This window comes from Diadema antillarum, unplaced genomic scaffold, assembly GCF_040938485.1.
Source record: "Diadema antillarum isolate AM-2024a unplaced genomic scaffold, OU_Dant_1.0 seq00000368_RagTag, whole genome shotgun sequence".
Taxonomy (NCBI): domain Eukaryota; kingdom Metazoa; phylum Echinodermata; class Echinoidea; order Diadematoida; family Diadematidae; genus Diadema; species Diadema antillarum.
In genome coordinates, this window is record NW_027271369.1 from 4,027,863 (window position 1) to 4,048,140 (window position 20,278).

Below are 20,278 nucleotides of genomic sequence, written 5' to 3' on the forward strand. Positions count from 1 at the left end.
AAAGCCAAACCGAAGAAATGAGACCTCACAAACTCTGGCTCTCCAATATTTATTCAACAAAAGATTTGGAGAAGAATGCCCAGTATGGGACTTAGCATCAGCCAGAAAACCTCTCGCCACATAATCTGTTCCGCCTGTCTTACTTTCCCTGTCCCTATATCCTTCATCATTCTGCTCTATCCATTCCCCTTTCTCCATTTTCTTCCCATCAATCTCTCCCTCACTCTCATCTCTTGTCAAGAAGAACAGTTTTCTTACGTCAGTTTTCTTGAGGTCTACCTCAAGACTTTGCTCAAACAGCACCACAGAAATAGTCTCCATGCAACCCGCTCTCTTACTTCTGGTGGAAAAGAGGATATATGACTCCTCGGAAAACCGCAAGGTGCATTCATAGCTGCCCTAATCTGACTCGACTGTCCACTTTATTTAGCCACCATTCTTTTCATCCATGAGAGCCCTCGTGAACTCTCTCTCACCCATACGTCATAGACAATATGTACAATGTCTGCATCCAGATGAAGAAAAACACATCACTTTGGGATTTGTCTCATTTTAAAGTCCCATTAAACCCACTGTCACACTGAGCTAACCAACCATTGTACTTTCTTTACCAAATTGTAGGAGTCAACACACATTAAGATTACTCATCATCTGTCAAGAATTAGCATCCAAAATGGATTTGAATTTTTTTTTTTTTTGGCTGCAGACTCCAGACACCTAAATATCTATTCTCAATCATACATTCTGCTCATCAATAAAATTTAAAAGTATGTTCTAAACAGAGAGATTAATTTGCTCTTTTTCATGTGATCCTACTGCTCCACCATACACATTTCAACTCCTTCAAACTGCCAGCTATAGGCATCAACAACATTTCATGATAGACTTGACTCCCAGACAATTCAGGTGGAATTCTTCTGAAGGGATGGTTTACACACTGGAGGTCTGCAGTTCGGTTGAAGGGAAGGGGTGGGAAAAACACTGAATGGAATTCGGGATGAAAGAGACAGATTTGCGTTATATCTCAAACCAATTGAAACTGACCCTGCCAATGATGTCAACATATTTTTTTTTTCTTTGTCTCGGAGAGAATTGCTTTCCAGAGTTTTAGGAGCATAGTGCAGAATCACCATCCATACTTCCTGCTCATTTTGAATGCTCTGTGTCCCTCAAACAACCACAAACCTCTCTTTCTTTGAGTCTGTCCAATAGCTGCGGGAAGAGACCAAGGTCTCTGTCTCGACATTCAGGTACAGAGAGAAAAAAAAAATGTTTCTAATAAGTTAACAGATCGAGCATGCTCAAAAGAATATCATCATCATACAAGAACAGGGAATATGAGATTTGCCGTGGTGAAAACTTCAAAGCGTCTTGATATCTGGTCAGCCCATAGTTCTTGTTACAATCAGAATTTGAAGTCCTGCAAATGCTAGGGATATTGCAGATCGTGTGTTCCAAACACAAGCCACCAAAGGGTGCAATCACACTTCATGATATGGAGGGAGCCATCTTGCATGGATGGCGACGTTGGCGTGAAACGTGACGATAAGGATCGGCCACTCATATCAAGCAGAGCATGGGCCCGTGACTGATTGACGTGCGCGACAGAAAACCCTGACAGTCCCCCGAGAGACAAAGGGACGTCTCACCCTGATGCAGCAGATTCCCACTACTTACCTCACATACTCAACGGTTACAAAATGATCCCTCCCTCCCTCCAATCCCCCCCCCCCCACTATCCGCCCAATATTTTTTCCTTCTTTTAGAGCTGAGCTCCATCATTCTCCCATAGGGGTGTGTCACATTTAGCAGGGTGCGGCTCTTTCTTACCTCTACCCCTTCCCCTCCCCCCCCCCCCCCCCACACCTTACTTCAACCTGTTTCCCAAAGATTTCACCAAGATGGCCGTAAACTCTTTCCTTTCAGCTGTTTCCATACACAATCAGACACACAATGGGAGAGCTAGAAAGGTCTGTGAAGCAAACAGATACAGCGACAGGTGATCGGATCAATGACGTTGTCTTCGTCCCTTTCATTCTCCCTACAAATATCACCTTGGGAGAAAGGCTCGTATGTGGACAAGTGATTCTACCCTGCATTTTTTTTCACTCTCTTGTTTATAATGGCCAACTTGCAACACTCGACAGATTCGTTGAACTTTTCAACTGTGTTTAACCTCTTAAAGATGGAAGTGTGAGAAATGGCGCCTGTGCAGTGAACATGATTCCTGTCGCACCTCAAATCATAAAAGAACGACAACTCTTGTGGTATTTTTCAGACATATGCAGCACTAAACCTTCCTTTATACCATCCGACTGTCAATCTGTTATCTATATTCCACTATAGTTTTGTCTCGGTAGTTTCTCTCACTCACTGCGCATGAAATGAATGCATCTCATAATAAATTCCAATAAAGATGAATCCCTTTTTGACACTGCAAGTTAACCATCATTTCTGCTTGATAGCGCTAACTTTTAATCTAAAATGAGCAATTTTTTATTGTACGCGCAGAAATATCATTGTAATAATCTGAAACCCTAAATACTTTTACATTTAAAGAAAATACGACAAGGAGAAAAATTCCCATTAAAAGAGCCCCTCCAATTTCAAAACATGGGGCAGCATCTCTATGCAGCTTGGAATTTGTGAGCAGAAGAAGCAACTTAAAAAGGCACTTTTATTGCGAGACTTTTGTGAGGTTTCTTTGCATGACAAAATGGTAGGGAATTCAGTGACTGATTTATTTTCCTGTATTTCTTTGCTTCTTACTGCATCTTTTCAGTCAAATGAAACATTGGTGCTCGAATTCTCACATCTGCCGTGAATATCACACAAAATGTCATCTTATTTCTATGGCATCTTTAATGAAGAAGGTAGTTCAGAGAGGTTAAACTTTGTCACACGGATGCTTTCTTGTCCACAACCAAACACTGATAGAGTACGGTACTCCACCCATGACAATCATATGTACTTCAGCACCCAGTCTATCAGAGACACAGCAAAACTAGGTCTTTCGGAACTTCATCTTTTTGCAGAAGAATGTTTCAGGTGTGATTTAACGCTGATGCTAAGTCTGAAGATGTGGCAAAATCCCAATTTCCAAGATATCAACTTCTTCCCTTGTGTCCACTTCCAACCTAGCTCTACATATCCTTTCAACAAACCTTCTAAAGAGCCTTGATACCCCTTCCATTCAAGGGGGTGGGGGACAAGAACAGCTGGATTAAATAGAGAGACGATAATACCCCTAATCAAAGCCATGAGCCCAAGACTTGAACTACAGACCCAACATGAACACAAAGAGGGCATGGATTACTGACCAGATTACCGAGAGGCTAAATAGCTAAGTGTATTGGAGGAGTGTATCTTATTTGAATGAATGGGGCATGAAGGGTGACAAGGGATGGCAATAGGCTGGGGATTACATGATGGAAATTACCTTCCACATACCTTTGGGTATTTGAGCTTTTCCTTACTTACACTACAGGCATTGGATAATATCTTGCCTAACCCAAGTTCATGCATACATACATGCATGTGTATACAGGGTTGACTGAAGTCATTCACCCCTGGACATACAACCCCAGCAGAAAACAGGCTGTTAGACTAACCGCCAAAATGTTTAAGTGAATGTATGTTGGATGAAAGTACACATTTAACAATCATACAAAACTAGACAATGGTACAGATTCATGTAGGGCTGCCCAAACTTTTACTGAAATGATTGCCATGATATCCTATCCTCTTCTAAATTAGAAAAAAAAATAATAATTTTGCTACTTTTCCATTGCACCTCCTCCAGTGTTTTCCCCCCTTCTCCCACTAGCTCCATGGCAGCACCAGAAAACCTATTGGAAGTAGAGCTTCAGCGATGCCCCACATGTGACCCAAGAAGACAATGGCCAGTCCTCCCTGCTTGTGCAACTCTCAATTATCCTGAACTAACATTGACAGTGGTGGGTGTCCCCTTGTTCTGTTTGCCTCAGATAAAGCTTGTGTAAAAGACACACACTAAAAGCATGCATGGCCCTGTGATGGGAGACTGGGTGCTCACAGGGAAAAGAGAAATGTTTCATATAGCATGGAAATTTAAAAAAAAACAGAAGAAATTTTATATTTTGGAATTTATTCAATGCAGCTAGGGATACATTCATGATTCCAGAAGATAGCAATCAGTTCTGTACAGCGGTATTAAAGAACTCCACTTTTAAATGGAGTGAAGCTCAGCAGAGTGGAAGAGTAAGGAATAGAGAAAGAGAGGAGGGGGGAACAGGGAGGGGGAGATTGAAAAAGAAGTTTAAGTTCACACATGATGCTTATCTTCCTGATCCTGTCTTTGCCCAATCGCAAACACTGATGCTCTGACAAAACAGGGCAAATATTTCGAATAATTCCCAAATTCAACGCATGGTGTCATTGTCATGTGGGCTTTGAAAGAACAATTCCCAATTTCCTACAGTGATTGCCATACCTGACTCGCTGAGGGTTTGATGTTACATGGCTACGGGATGAAAGGAGTGCTCCTTTATTCAATTGTGCTTGTAAGATGGAGCTGATAAGAGGGGGTGGGGTATTCGAGAGGCTTTGAATTGAACACACATTTTCACAGCAAAGAGATGACTGACTAAAGGAGGTGCAACTAGAGAAAGGGTCCAATTTACACCCTTTTGTCTTCCCTGACAAAAGCCCAACCTCTCACAGCCATGCAAAGTAGAGATGATGATGGGGGGAAAAGAAGGGCTCAAGGCGATACAAGATGTGGGGGGATTTACTCCTCTGTCCCATAAGGTGTCCAAGCTCTTCCAACTCCACTGCTAAGCCTATGGACAAACATTCCGATGCCCCTGCCCCTTATCTACATACCCCCTTCTCTTTTGTCAGTGGATGACAAACAGCGGATGACTTTGTGACAAGGGGAATTTTTTAAGTGTCCAAGCCAGAGATACCTTGGCAGCTCTCCTGACCATGGAATCTGGACTGGTCAGATACTTGACCTCCCATGAACCAGGTTGTTTTGGCAACAAACATAGAGGCAAGCCCCTTTTTTATATATATCTTGTAAGAGGGGTAAATGGAAGTAAGAGGGGATTGGAGAAGTGAGAATGCAAATATCCGGTCTTAGCAAGTTATAACAATTTTCTTCCACATACATTATGAGACAAAGTCACAGCCAGGACACTTGGTAAAAAGCAAATTTCCAGTTTTTAACCATAAGCAGAACAAGGATCAAATGTACAGTCCTTCATAAGCATGTGTCATCTTGTCATCATGAAACATGATATAGATGCACGACCTAAATATGTCAGTTACCAATCATATACTTAGGTAAGTTACAACACCTAGCCATGATTTCAATGTTTTAATCACAATTTCTGCAGTTTGAACCAGAATCACTGCAGACTGGCACTTTAGGCATAAGAAATACTGACAAATACCACATGTTTCATTATCAAATATTAATCACTGCGTGAATTCTGCCTCAGGGAAGATATTATTATGTTGGCGGAAGTTGATTGCAGATCGGGACTGTATGTACCAACTGAACTACAGTGAACTTTTTTGTATTCAGGCACAGAAGGAGGAACAAATGGTAGAAGTAGCAACACAAAAGAGGGTAATAGCAGAGCAGCAGATCTTTACTTAGTATGGGACACAGCGATCAGGAAATTGACATGTCTTTCCCCTCAATAAATCAATTCTGACTTGTGTCTAGGGAACAATGGTAAGTAAACAAGACTGGCGAAACCTTTTTTTATGGGCCAAAGTGATCATTATTCACCAATGATGCCTCGGCCGGAGGGATCGATGCATTAGGAGCAAGATTGTGGTGACTGCTGCTTCGGTGGGCCCAACAGTTGGTTCTAAGAGGCCACTGACCAGAGCTATTGGCATGTATGTAGCTACAGATGCCAGATACCGATAATCCCATTTGCAGCCACTGAATTACTTCCTATAGGCCTACTTGTATCACTTGCTAATGAGAGAAATATCGGACATATTGGGCCAATGGAGCAATGTTTATGTCTATGTCCCTTAGTGACAAAAAGCCTTGGGTGGTATTAAAACATGATGATGTACTTTCTGCACTTCAATTCCCTTTCCTTCCCAAAGCCCCCCCCCCCCCCCCTCCCCATTAAGTACCACCCTGATGATGTAGTCCTGCTCTGCTTGAACAACATTTGAACTTGAATGAACACACCTGTTTCATCCAGAGGATTTGCTGTCAGTAATGGTAGAGTGATTCTATATCATTTTTCATTCGGAGCTGAAAGAGTCTCAGCTTCAATGGGGTGCACCCAGGCTTTATATTAGCTCCTTTCTACCACAAGATGGGTGCAGTATTTATTCTTCTACTCTAACATCAAATATCTTTCATCAAAACCTCATTTTGAGAGAGACAGAGAGAAGAAAAAAATAAATTCTTTCAAAAATTATCACATCATTCTCATAGCTGATTATGAACTACATTGTACTTTGACTGGGGATGGTAATTTTGATTGGATCAATTATTCAAATAAAAATACTCTCTGAAATGGCATATATCACAAACTATAAAAACTTCAATCATGAGTTTGTCACTTTTATCATGAACTATTCATTCAATTCATTACCATCGCATCAGCTAGATATTCTGAAGGCTCTACATCTCTCCATAATGATTAGGACTGTCACATCCCTTGTAAGAGTTGATGGAGAATAAGAGTGCCATCCTCCAACATCCCCCCCCCCCCCAACACTACACCCTTCCCTGCCCCTCCTAGCCCATCCATTTGGTAGATTAACATGTTTTGTCATCCGATGGGGGAGTTCATGATCAATGGACAATTTGTCACAATTATTCACTGGTTCTGTCAAACTTCTGCAACCACAAGCGCGACCGCAGTCACGCCACCAAAAGCCTTGTATGTTCTCTTCCGGATCTATTCATGTCATTAGTTTAACCATCTAAATGTGTCCCTTTTATATGCATACATCTCTAGATCTATACAGTTGCCTAATGAAGCAGAAAAGACTTCCATCAGACCAATGAGTGCCGTTTCACTTGTTTCCAAACACACGCACACACACACACACACACACACACACACACACACACACACACACAAAGGATTAAACATGTAATATTCAATCAGCAAATAAACAAACAATATCTCTTAAAAACCTTTTCCACTGTTAGGTAGTCTACACAGGTATATATTTCAAGCAGCTGATGAGGCTATACCTACACTAATGCTTGTGAAGTCAATCAAGTTATTGATCTGTTTGAGATGTTCTTCAGGTACGTGGGAAAGTCATCTGTCTACCACGTTCAAAGCCAAATTACCTTTAAATGGCTCCCTTTAATAAATCAATGAACTGCAAACTTCTGTACATTATATTTGCCACTGTCACTTTCTGCACAGTGCAAATGAAAAGAAGAGCTGAAGATAATCTCAGGGAGGGGGGGGGGAAGAAGAACTGATCCTGAAGAGACCAATGAACTCTTGAAATCGACTTAAAGACTGGATGAATACTCCCGTCACCATGTCGGAAACCACCTTTCTCATTAATTAAGGACCTCAGATGGCTAAGGCCAAGCATAGAGAACACAAATCAATAATCAGGCTTTATGCTCATTCATGGAGAAAAGTTCAGACGCAAAAGTACTATAAAGAAAGAGACTGGAGCAGAGAGAAAAGGCAGGAGACAAGCAGAGTCAAAAGGTGGTGCTGGGGGAACAAAAGAAGGGTCTCAGAGCAGCAAGCCTCACGGGAAGGGCCACAATTTGGTGAGGCAACACTTGACACATCAGAGGGCATGTTTCATCCCTTCAGTGGTTTGGAAGAGGAGGAGGGTGATGGTGGAGGAGCAGACATCGGGGAGGAGATTGAGACTGAAATCTTCCAGATCACTAGAACAGAATAGACAATGGAGGATCTCTGTTGGGAACACTGCCAGAGACAGAAATACCGAGTTGTGGTCCAATGCGTATGTCCGTCTGTCCCATTGTGCTGTAGCATAATAAAATCTATGGGCTCCTTCCTTGGGGATCAGGAATGATTTTAAGACTCACTTAATTGGTTGAATGGGACCACTCCTGAGATCACAACAGATCAATATTGTTAACTTCATGTCACCTACTGAACACAGAAACATGGCATTTTTTTTCATTTTTTTTTTTTGGGGGGGGGTGATCTTTTTTGTACTATTTTTTTTTTCTTTTGTTGCTCTCTATTGAGGATCTACGTGCAATTCTACTTTGTTCTTGGGAAATGCCCTCTTTGGAGGCCTTGTCTATTTCACATGCTAGAATCTACATAATAGCAAATGACAAGATAAATTTCTTTGTGCAATTTATTTAGGTGAATGGAAAGCTGCAACAAAATGTGAAAAGTGGGGCTTCACGGAGGCCAAAGTTTATTCCCATTACCATTAAATACCATTCATACAGGCAGAAGCCGCTTTTTGCCAGATCCTTCCTCCCCTTTTAGTTTACCTAGGGAACAGGGGGGAGAAGAATTGGGGATGGGTAGTACCCATTATGGTCGGGGCGACAAACGAGCGTCATTCTCGACTCTGTGCACACCGCTGAACTTGAAATCCCACCTCATTCAGCATGAGCTCTCATGCATGGGAAACTTGTTCAACAAACTCCACAATGGACTCCAAAAGGCGCTGTGTTTGTGGGAGCAGACATCCTCGCTTCTTTTGGATGTAGTCACTTTTTACTCTCCAGTCTCCCTTACTTCTTTTTTTATCATTTTCATCATGGTATGGCTCACTTGTCTTTTAGAGAGGAACCTTGCAAATGTCTAATTTGGCGTGAATGCCAATTCAAATGGAGAGCAACATGAAATATTTTGACAGAGGATTTCAATATTTTGATATGGTCGCAGCAAAATGAAGACAAATTTCAGAACATACAAAGGCTGTGTGAAGACATGGCACGAGTCTAATAAAGCCTTCCCAATGGCACTTGATGAAGTGAAAATCCATACAATAGGTCAATGAAATATGACAAAACACCCGCATCTACAGGTTTTTTTGTCTTCAAAAGACTCTGAAAATGAAACATGAAGCAAAGCTTTTGGCAACATTTAGGAGTTTCTTTCTTATTTTGCTTGTGTTGTTTTATTGGCTTGTTTTTTATCTCTGTCGCAAGACTTTCTCACTTCAACACAAAAATCTGTCAGCAGAAGGCAAGGCTCATCCCCAAAACGGGAAGTGATCCACATACACCCAACAAAGTCTCCAAAAAAATTGGTGGATTTCCTACTTCTTCCTGCATAATGTGCCACACCTACTGGGGGGCTGGCATGAAAAAAAAAGTAAGCTCCTCACAGTAAATCCACTCAATCAATTTATCAATGAATGAAATAGAGTAGATCAGGATCTGCAAATCAAATTCAGTACACCCACACAATTATCAAATACTGTGGTCAGTTAAGGGTAGTTATTTGTTTCTACAGTCAAGCTGGACTCATTGTCAAAGTTGTTGAGTAGTTTTTGTATGGTATAACATATATTGCAACCTAATATGATGACAAACTTATTAATTACTATTGCAAATCGACTAGAAGAAAAGATTGTACGTCTCTTGTTTATTTTTTCACTGTATCAATACCTGTCAATGTCTCAAATAGATGATCAACACATCTACACCTGATTTAAACAAGACAAACAATCCTAGCAATGCACCAGAAAACATAATCATAGCAGGTTTTTTTTTCTATAACTAGTGAGCTTATTTCATTTTTATTTTTATGTTTGCAACTTTATTTCAGCAACTGCACATTTTCATTTGTGGATACTTCAGTTCTAATACTTCTACTCAACCACTTTTTACTTTATTGACTCCCATGTCAACGGTTGTGCACAACCACACATTCTCCATTCAGCCCACAGATTTCAGCCACAGCAATACACCAGACGCACGTGTGTATGATCGGTATCGCTGAGATTACACAATTCACGTCTTTTATCAAGTATAACACTGAGTAATATGCAGATGGAGTGTGATCTCCCAACATTTAAGTGGGAACAGCTTTCATATCTGTGCCACATAGGAAAGGAAAACAGGGCCTACCATTTTTTTTTTTTGCAAATTCAGAAAAATGTGTCCAATTGTCTGACACACAAGGGCCTTAAGAAAAGAAGCTTCGACACGACACGTTTTGGGGAAACGAACTGCAGAGGAGCTGCGCTGTGTATGCCCAAGTGCCGTACCTCCGGAATTCAATGAGGCAATGTAGCAACAAGAATCAGGGCAGGAGTGAAAAATGTAAACAAATCCAGAAGTCTGATTTATGTCGAGAGTTATCAATGAGAAAAAAATCAAATAAAAAAGTGAACTTTTGACCTACTCTGCTGATAGCAAAGCCCCAAGTACTTCAAGTACTGCTAGAATGTACTGTCAGGGGGTGGCGAGGAAGAAAAAAATAACAGAGAAAAAGAGCTCAGGCGAGAAAATATCCACTGCTTCGCTCTAGGATCACAAAGGTAACTCAGGCTTGCTGTTTGGCGCCTGGCAGTCGCTTTGTAGTCAGACCATAAAAATAAAGGGTGGGGGGGGGGAGGGACTCAACGCCATAACACCTCCACTAAGGTACTCAAAACTGACACCTCATGGTTCCAAACCCACGCAACCTAACTGTCAAATTTCCATCCTACGAACCAAAAGGACAAATCAAGAGCAATGTGTATAAAACATAGCAGGTGCAGCTGGGGTGTGTGTGGGGGGTGGGGGGATTGTGGGAGGTAGGGAGGCAGGCCTCACAGCCAAATGTTTTGTCTATAGGATACAACAGCAAAGTTCAAACTCAGCGTGAATACAGAAGCGAGAAAATTTGGTCATGTGATACAGGTAGGAGCTGTGTGCTCAACCTCTGGGTTCTGGCGATGTCAGAGACCAAACCTAACAATTTGTACTTGGACTCATTCAACTACGCATTAACATTACACACTCCCCACCCTATTTGCCCAAGCCATACACTGTTGGGGAAAGAAGAAAGGGGAAAGGGTATTATCTATTCTTCATTGTTTGAGAGTTCGACATTTATAAAAAATAAACTAGTGACTGAAATTGCTGAACATGAAGTATTTTGTCACATTGAGAATTTCAAAAATTAATAGAGGCCATGCAATGGTGAAGTGTATTCTACTTGTTGCATTTTAGGGAAGCCCTGCACTTGTGAGAGTCAGTGAACACACCTCTAAAACAAGCCTTTCCTTGGCCTTCAATTTCCTATTTCACCTCCACCCCCACCTGCCCTTCCCATTTTTTTTTGTCACACATCCAGTTTCCTAGGCTAGACTGTAGACAGATTATTGATTCTCAGGATTTGACCTCTTCACTCCAGACATCAATTTGTACATGATCTCCGGAGTCCCTTATCTAGCTGTCTGAACTAATTAAAGCCTGCCAGCTTCACAATGGCTGTCCTATTAGCACTTTCTCCCAGCTTAGAAGACCAGGTCAAACCAACTTTAGATTATGTCTCAAGGGCCAATCTGTCTTATACAATATTCCTGAATCTCGAGCAGTATAGCATCTTCCTTGCCAGTGCTAATCAAATCTAATCGTATCTATTCAATCCACTAAGAAGAGAATTAGCGATGAGAAAGCACACGCTCTGTCTAATACCACTTACAATTGTGTACTTAATTCCACTGTTCAAAAGCTATGTCCCCAAACAGGCCATGAACAACAGACAAGCAGCAGAAACAAGTTGAGGCTTCTCTAATAGGTGCCTAATGTTCTCAAGCTTGAGCTTGCCTCCAATTCTTAAAGAGGAAATCCAGTCCAATTATAAGTTAATCTCATAAGAAAGAGTAAAATATCATGAGTTCAATGATAGAATTATGATCGAAATGAAATGAAAAGTAAGGAAGTTACATGACATTTTGAAGTTTCACTAATTTTTGAGGAAACAGTTCTTGAACAGTCAACATGAATATATGCAAATGGCAAAGTGGGCATGTCATACCCTCACAGCCTGCCCTATAGTTTGTACATAAAATTTAGAAATGTCCAGTTTTTCATTCAAACGCAATTATGCCAAGGCTCAAATCCTGATACGTACCATATCTAATTGATCACTATTCTGAAGTTATTCAACCAGGAATAACATTATGTTTCAGACTTCAATGACAGAAACACTGAATTTTCATCATTTTTTGTACACGACCGATGGAGAATTGAGAGGTTATGACATTGTCAGCTCACTCATTTGCATTATATTCATATCCACTGTACTTGAACTGTTTTGCAGAAATTAGCAAAACTTCAAAATTTCATAACTTCCTGATTTTTTCATCCCATTTCAGTCAAATATTTACCGCTGAACTCGTAAGGTTTTACTCTTTTTTATCAGACCGACTTATTTCGGGACTGGATCTCCCCTTTTTAAACAGTGATGGCATAACAGTTATCAAGTCAGGACACTATTCACTTGCAAAAGGACTGTACATCCCATGTGTGTAGCTGGTAGTGGTATAAATGTTCTGCAGACTTCACTTTGTGAGTGTAGGTCAGAATATAAGCTTAACTGCGCCCAGCATGAGAACTGTGCAAAAGAATTTATATTTCATATTCATGTGAATGTATTCCCATCCCTTTCATGAACACAAGAAGAAGCTGTTTTGTAATTTAAGATGGAACCTAAACTAGGTGTTGCAAGGTCTTTTACTGTCTCATACTCAAAATTGCACATTGGATTATACTTTCTCTCTCTCTCTCTCCCACACACTGAAACAGGCACACACTGGCACATTATTTTATGTTTGAGTAGGCAATTAACATACTTTACATTATATTCATCCACAACAACACTCAACATCCATGACCATAACCAGGTGCATCCAGTGCATACATGAAGTATTCATGGAATACTCTGAATCATGTCATGCCATATCAATCACAAACTTGCAATCACATCATAATACATCATCCACACACATACTTGATATGCATGCTTGTTTTTACTGGTGATTTGAAACTTAACCAATCATTTGTACAATGCTCTGAGCTAAAAATGTGTAAAATTCAGCAGGTATCTTTCACATGCCATCTTTTTCAAAGTAACACTAACAACATATGTTGTACAAGATGGGCTCAAAGAAGGAATTTGTATCATACAAAAAAAAATGAGATGGAAAGAATAAATGGGGACAAACATTCACATAAAGTAATGACATTTTGTGTGTTGATGTGTCATTTAACACAGCGTTCATATTTTCTCTTATAATTCTGACCAACGTTTTCATTCAGAATCTGATACAAAGTTCTTAAACCTTCTCTAACACTGAAATTGATTTTTTCCACTATGAATATAGAGACATTACTTTTCAGCCTCCTTATCTGACAATTTACAGTTTGCTTGTTTGTTGTTATTGGGTTGTTGTTGGTTTTTTGTTGTTTTTTTGTTTTTGTTTTTGTTTTTGTTTTTTTTGTTTTGTTTTTTTTTTTGGGGGGGGCATTTTAGGGGGAAATGCAAATCACCAGTTTACAATGGATGCATCTCATTGTTTGTTGAACAATAAAGTCACAAGTTGGACTTACTTTGAGTGAAGTTGGTGATGGACACATTTCCAAGAGCGATGTTCATCAGGTAGCCATACCGGGGTTGTGTGGTGATGACGTAGAGGAGACTGTTGTCAACACTGTCACGATCCTCTGCCATCAGGTACTTGTTGGTGATCATGAAGCCCAGGTCACCGGTGCCCAGGGCGTCCAGCGTTGGAGCGCCTCGGTTGACAACAATCTGCGGTGCACCATTGTCAACTGGGACAATCTCGATGGGAACCTGCTGTGGCTGCCTGGTGAGGGTGGTGATATCTGGCAAGACATAGAACTCGTTGTGGGTTCCATCCGAGACGATGAAAGAGAAAGAATCGGTGGTGGACTCAGAGCCATCATGCTGGTAGCTGATCAGATTTTCATTGATGTCGCGCATGGTGAACTCTGTCACAAGCTCGGTGTTGTTACGCAGGAGATTACCATGGATTGGGAGCTGGGTGATGGTAAAGCGGAGAAGGCTGTCATCAAGGGTGTCCCGGTCATCGATTCGAAGCTCAAATGGTGTGATGAGCTTGTTTTCTCCTTCTTGCAGACGGACAGTAGTGTACTCAACCACAGGCTCCTTGTTGTCTACATCAGTCAGGGCAATACGGAACGTGCGCACAACAGTGTTGAAGCCATCAGTCACTTCAAACTGGAAGCTGTCCATGCGGACCTCATCATCAGCTGTGTGCACATAGTAGATCTTGTTTCCAGCAAGGTCAAGTTGGGTGAAGGAGTTGATTGGCATGCCTGGATTATCAGTGCTCTCCAGATGGCCTTTGCTTGGAGCACGGGTGATGGTGAAGAGCAGGTCCTCATCTGGACTGTTCAGATCACTTGTGCTAATGATGCTGGTTGTCAAGGTAACTCGACCTCCCTCCTGCATGGTAACACCAGCATTGATGATGGATGGATGGACATTGTCAATATGATCAATGCTTACATAGAAGTATCTGTCAATGAGAGGGTTTTCACCATCAGTTATGTCAAACTTGATGAGGTCACGACCACCAGTAGCCCCAGTGTGCACATATCGAATACGTCCATTGTCAACCTCCCACTGTGTGAAATTCATGCCAAGGGTGATGTTTTGAACAACAGACCCATCAAACTTGTCAAGCCTCTGCAGCAATCCCTGGTCAGGTCCAAAGCGCACAGTGTAGGTCAGGTTGGAGTCTGGAGAATCAAGATCAGTTGCCTTCAAGATGCGGTTGTTGATTACTCTGATGTCACCGATCTCAATATCAAGACCATCATTTATGGTGAGGCGAGGTGTTTCATCATCCCTAGGGATGATCATCACTAGAATCTCCTTGTTGACCTCATACTTTCCATCAGTAAGCAGAACAGTAAAGGAGTCCTCGGTGGTTTCTGAGTCATCATGCTCATACAGAATGTCATTTCCAGTCAAGATCTGATCCATGGTGAAGTTAAGGATGGGAATGTCACCTCCTGGTCTGGCATACAAGATTGTGCCATGCTCTGGTGGGCTGACAATGAAGAAGTGAAGCTCCTGTGCTGGAACATCACGATCTTCAGCATTCAGGAGGGGTGAATCAATCCTGGTGCGGCTACCTTCTTCTACAATGATTTCACGAGCATAGACTGTGGGCTTCTCATCATTTGTTGGATTGATGTTGATTGGAAATAGGAAGTTTGGTGACTCATTAACACCATCAGTGCATCGGAAGGTGAACTGGTCCTCATCAGGTTCGACTCCAAGATGGATGCTTTGTACATAGTTGATGTGGTTAAGGCGGAGATCCTTGATGCTGAAGGCACTGATGGGCATACCAGCCCGAGACTTCTCAGAACCAGGAGCTGGTGCAATGTTTTCCAAATATCCGACATTGGGATTCACAACAATGGTACACAGGACATCATCATCTTCAGTATCAACATCTGGGGCCTGGAGGTGGGTCATGTTGATGTTTCCTTTCCCAGCTTCATCAACATAGAATTGGATACCCATGGTGACATTAGGTGCAAGATTGTCAACAGGTAGAATGGTAACAAAGACCTCTACTTGGGTAATCTGGTTGCCACCAACAACCCAGTCAGGAGACATGTCAGAGAGGGTGAGATTGAAGGAATCCTCACGCTTGGTAGGTCCAATTTCACCACTGGTGTGTACATATCGCACAAGTCCATTCACAATATCTTGTTGGGTAAAGATTAGGGTATCGACATTGTTGCTCTGGATTTTACCCTCTGTCGGTTCGCGATCAACAATGAAAGTCAGAAGAAGGTCCTCTGTATCAGGATCAGATGCGCTAAGGATGTTAGAGGTAATGAGACTGAAGGAGTTCTCCTGCACTTCCAGGAATGAGCCAATCGTGCCTGGGGGGAGATCAAGTGTAGGGGCTTCATCATCAATGGGCTCAACAGCCACATGAATGGTAATAGGGACAACATGCACACCATCAGTGATCTCAAGATTGACTACATCACCTTCTTCCTCAGCTCCACTGCTTACATACTGAACGTACCCTTGTTCAATATCTGTTAGTGTGAACTCGTCTCCTTGCTGCAGAGGAATACCCTCAAGAGTGATGCTTCCGAACTGTGGCTCTTGGACAACAATTACCCGGATTGTGCTCCTGTCTGTGTCTGGGTCAGTAGCATCAAGCATGGTCTGATCAATAGTGATGGTACCTCTCTCGAATACCTGAATGCCAGTATTGGTGATTGTTGGGGGCTTGTTGTCTACTGGGCGAAGGAAGATCAAGAACCTCTGAGGGGCGGCCATGTTTCCCTGGCTGTCCTGTACAACAAACTGGAATTCGATGAGACGTGTAGCAATACCCAGCTCAGTGCTTGGAGGCTTGTATGACACTTTGAGATGGTTAATCTGCGCTTGTGTGAACATGGTGATAGGTGTGTCAGGATCATCCGTCAGAACGATGTCACCAGTTGGTAGAGGGTTACTGGGATCAATGTCAGATAGGGGAGAAATGATTGTGTACTTCAGATCACGATCATTGCTGTCCAGATCCGTATACCTCATGTTCTTCTTGACAATTGGAGTGATTTGGAACTCATCGACAACTAGTTGGAGTGTGGTGCCAACGAAGACTTCAGGAGGCTGCAAATCTTGTGGCATTACCTTAACAACAAATTCTTGGACGGGAGATTCATTTGGTTGAGGTTCAGCTGCATCAATGACCCGGAAGAGCATTCTGTCGAACACAGGATCCTGGTTGTGAATACCACCATGTCGGTAGAACAGCCGCCCATTCAAGATGTCATCAAGGGTAAATTCAGTGGTCTCGCGTTCATAGAAATTTCCCTGAATGATCCAGTTTTGGGGATCTGCAGGGATGTCAAGCTGACGTAGGAAGAGACTACCTTGGTCAGAATATGGCTGCTCCAGAACAAAGCGAATCTGGCTGTCATCAGAGTCAATGTCTGTGGCACTCAGCACGAACTGAGTGATAGGAACTTCTCCTCCTTCATTCACAACAATACCTGTGTTAACATCAACAATTGGAGCTTCATCATCAATAGGAGCAATGATGATTGGGAACAGAAACTCAACTTCATTACTGCCATCTGTCATCCTGAAAATTATGTTGTCGCTGTAGGTGTCAGTGCCGTAGTGATGGTACGTCACTGCACCTTCAATGAGATCAGCAATTGTAAACTGCTTGATGCGCTGACCACCGATTCGCAATTCACCATGTCGGGACCCATTGATTGGAGCAATGATGACGTCCTGAAGATTGTCCTCATCTGATATCTCAAGATTTTGGTAAGTGAGCAAAGGACGAGACTGACCTTCGAAGAGTGTGAGTCCTGTGTTACGAGTAACAACTGGTGCTAGTGTGTTCTTGGGTTTCACCACAATCATGAATGTGAATGGCACAGAGGTAGCAAGCTCAGAGTCAACTACTTCAAGCTCAAGTTGGAAGATGCGCTGGACATTTGAATCATCTGCAGGAGGAACATAGGCAATTTTGAGATCACGAATGTCCTTTTGGGTGAAAGATGAGAGAGGGAGATTACGGTCATCGGTACTGACAATGTACCCTTCGCCAGGACCGAGGGGCGAGGTGATGTTAAATACAAGCATGTCAACAGGTGTTTCTGCATCCTCTGCCATCAGAATCTCAGGAGTGATAGCTGTCATCACAAACTGGTCAACTTCCATGATCATAGTCGCCTGCAGGTCAACACCTGGTGGGGTATTTTCAAGTCCATTCTCAATTCTTACCATGCTCTGGAAGTATTCTTGCCTGATCACCTCACCACTTTGGCTCTGGAGCTCGACTACCAGTGGGATGTAATCCTCTCGGGGGGATGATGTTTGAGCAGTGTGACGGTATCGTATTCCAGGTGTAAGGAAACTTTCACAGTCGATCATTTGCCCCTGATTAGCATTGTCGATCACTTCACCGTATCGTGGAAGACCGGAGCTCGAACTCAGCACGGTGACCTTGCAAACCTCGGTTTCGCGGTCGTACGCAAATCCCAATTTGGTGGAATCCAAGTTATCACTTTCTCCCATCAGCTCAACTTCAAGGGGAATATTTTGCGTGACAATCTGCAACTGCTTCGACTCCACTTTCACATCGATCATGAATGGTATGATGGTGGTTTCATCCAACGAGTCATAGCGGAGTTGTAATCGCACGCGATCGCGTTGAGGCTTACGGGAACCAAAGTGGACGTACTTGACTTCTCCTGGGCCGAAATCACAGGGAAACATCTTTGGGACGAGACGACCAGGAACCTGCGAGAGAGGATCAGGGAGCACTGTTACGTAACAAACATGTCCAGCGTCTCGATCGACATTTATTGTCAGTTCTGTGACAGGATCAATGGCCTTTTCCCGTCCGAAGGGCACAGCTATACCGGTATTCCTCACAATAATACCCGACGACCCATCTAGATCAGTCCCACCATTTACGGGATTCACTGGTTCAACAGTCCTGACATCACTGGTACCGAGGACCCACGTACCTTGTCCCGCTATCAGAGCGGGCAGGATAGCGATAACAAAACACAAAAGTGGCGAAGCCATGATTGATTTCCCACTTCAACTTCAGTACAGTTTGCAGTTTTCCTCAACAGCAGCAATGGAATGGCGTGAAGCCCAAAATCAGCTACTCCAAACAGAAGGGCTCGATGCGAGCGAGCTTACGGCAATCACACAACCTCACAACCGTCTTGCTCAGCGTCAGCCTGGTCGAGTGTTCTTCTACTCTTCAAACTTGTTGAATTAATCTCGCCCCAAGTTTTCTCTCATTCACTCGAGCGATGAGCCACCCCCGCACACAAGCACTCACTGCGCTGCTTTCAATCACACGAAGCGGTGTAATGAAGAAACATGTCTAGTGCGCCTCGGGGGCGTGGTTTACGTGGACTGGCAGGTGATTGGTTTAAACTTCTATCGTCTAGCACTGTGGAGGAAGCATACAACATACGGTACGGTATTATTCTCCTTGCTAATACCACACACTTCTACTTCGACTACAAAGTACTCGTACTTAGTGTTACGTGATGAGTAAGAATTTCTTATAATCAATTCGTTGGTAGTTTGGGTGGTTGTTTTTTTTTCCTGAGTATCAAAATCTTACGTTCATTGCATACAGAAAGCTAATTAACACAAGCTCCTTCACAAATCAACCCCACTCAAGACGGTTATCGGATCATGGGCCCACGCCTTAAGTACTTAAAAAGTAATATAAATGTTCAAGGGGTGGAGATTCATTCGAGGTTTTGCTCATTAATCGAACACGTGAATTTGGTCGTGTTATAAGTATGCGCACAAACACAAGCCCACCACGTGCTCTGTGGAGAAAAAAAAAACGAATCTCGCTAGTAATTAATTTAACAACACCATTACCATCGCTACATAAAACATCATACTCAAAGTGTGAGAGTAAAACTATTCTGAAGGCCATGTGAAACATGTATTTTTCCTTGCTCTATTTAAAAAAAAAAAATGGAAGGTGAATTAGCTCAGTCGGTAGCGCGTCAGCCTTACGATCCAAAGGACCCCGGTTCGATTCCCGGGTCCTACTGAGCAATGTTGTGTGTAATCATACCGTCCCCTCTAGACTATAAAGAGGCAAAACACTCTGTCCCCCAGATAGGACAATACTAAGTAGTCATAAAATGGAGGTTGCGCGTGTGAAAGAGTCACAACTCAATCACGTAAATACGTGTAAAAGACCCCGCTTCATTTATTCATCGCAAAGAGCAGGGTGTCTTCAAAGCCATACGGTAAAGTGGTCCCGCATTGCATCAACTGGACCCCATGGAAGACCAGCTATGCAGCTGAATATTGGCTATCCAGCCATCTTCTCAGATGGAAATGAAACAAATTAGCAAAGGTAAAGGTGCAAGAAAAATGGACCTACACTCGACATAGATGGTTATGTCATTTTCTTTTTCAATGTACCAGTGGTACATAGGTACCAGCGGTACATACTGTATTCGACAAAATGATTTCATTTTGATATCTTAATGCTTTCATTTGCACGTCTCTTTTCAGTGTCAGCAAGAAGCTCGTTAGACTTTCGGAACGAATGTTCGTCCCACATAAAACTAGTTGAGTGATATCGACCAGCTACGTCTTCTACAAGTCTTGATGAAATTTTGCGTGATTGCTACTTCATATCACATTTTCCACCGATGCTTAAACAATATTTGTGCGGCGCGACATCAGGTACATGTGCCTGCAAGCGTAGGCAGCGGTTCGCAGCGTGTACGTAGTACTATTACAAAGTACAA

General features: G+C 42.4%; 1 protein-coding gene across 1 annotated transcript; it reads right to left on the reverse strand.

Annotated features, from left to right (window-relative positions):
• Positions 1 to 13,523: 13,523 nt before the first annotated feature.
• On the reverse strand, positions 13,524 to 18,733 carry LOC139731339 (extracellular matrix protein 3-like). The gene has a single exon (XM_071642230.1). The coding sequence runs from the start codon at positions 18,561 to 18,563 to the stop codon at positions 13,524 to 13,526; it is 5,040 nt and encodes a 1,679-aa protein (XP_071498331.1). The 5' UTR covers positions 18,564 to 18,733.
• Positions 18,734 to 20,278: the final 1,545 nt, after the last annotated feature.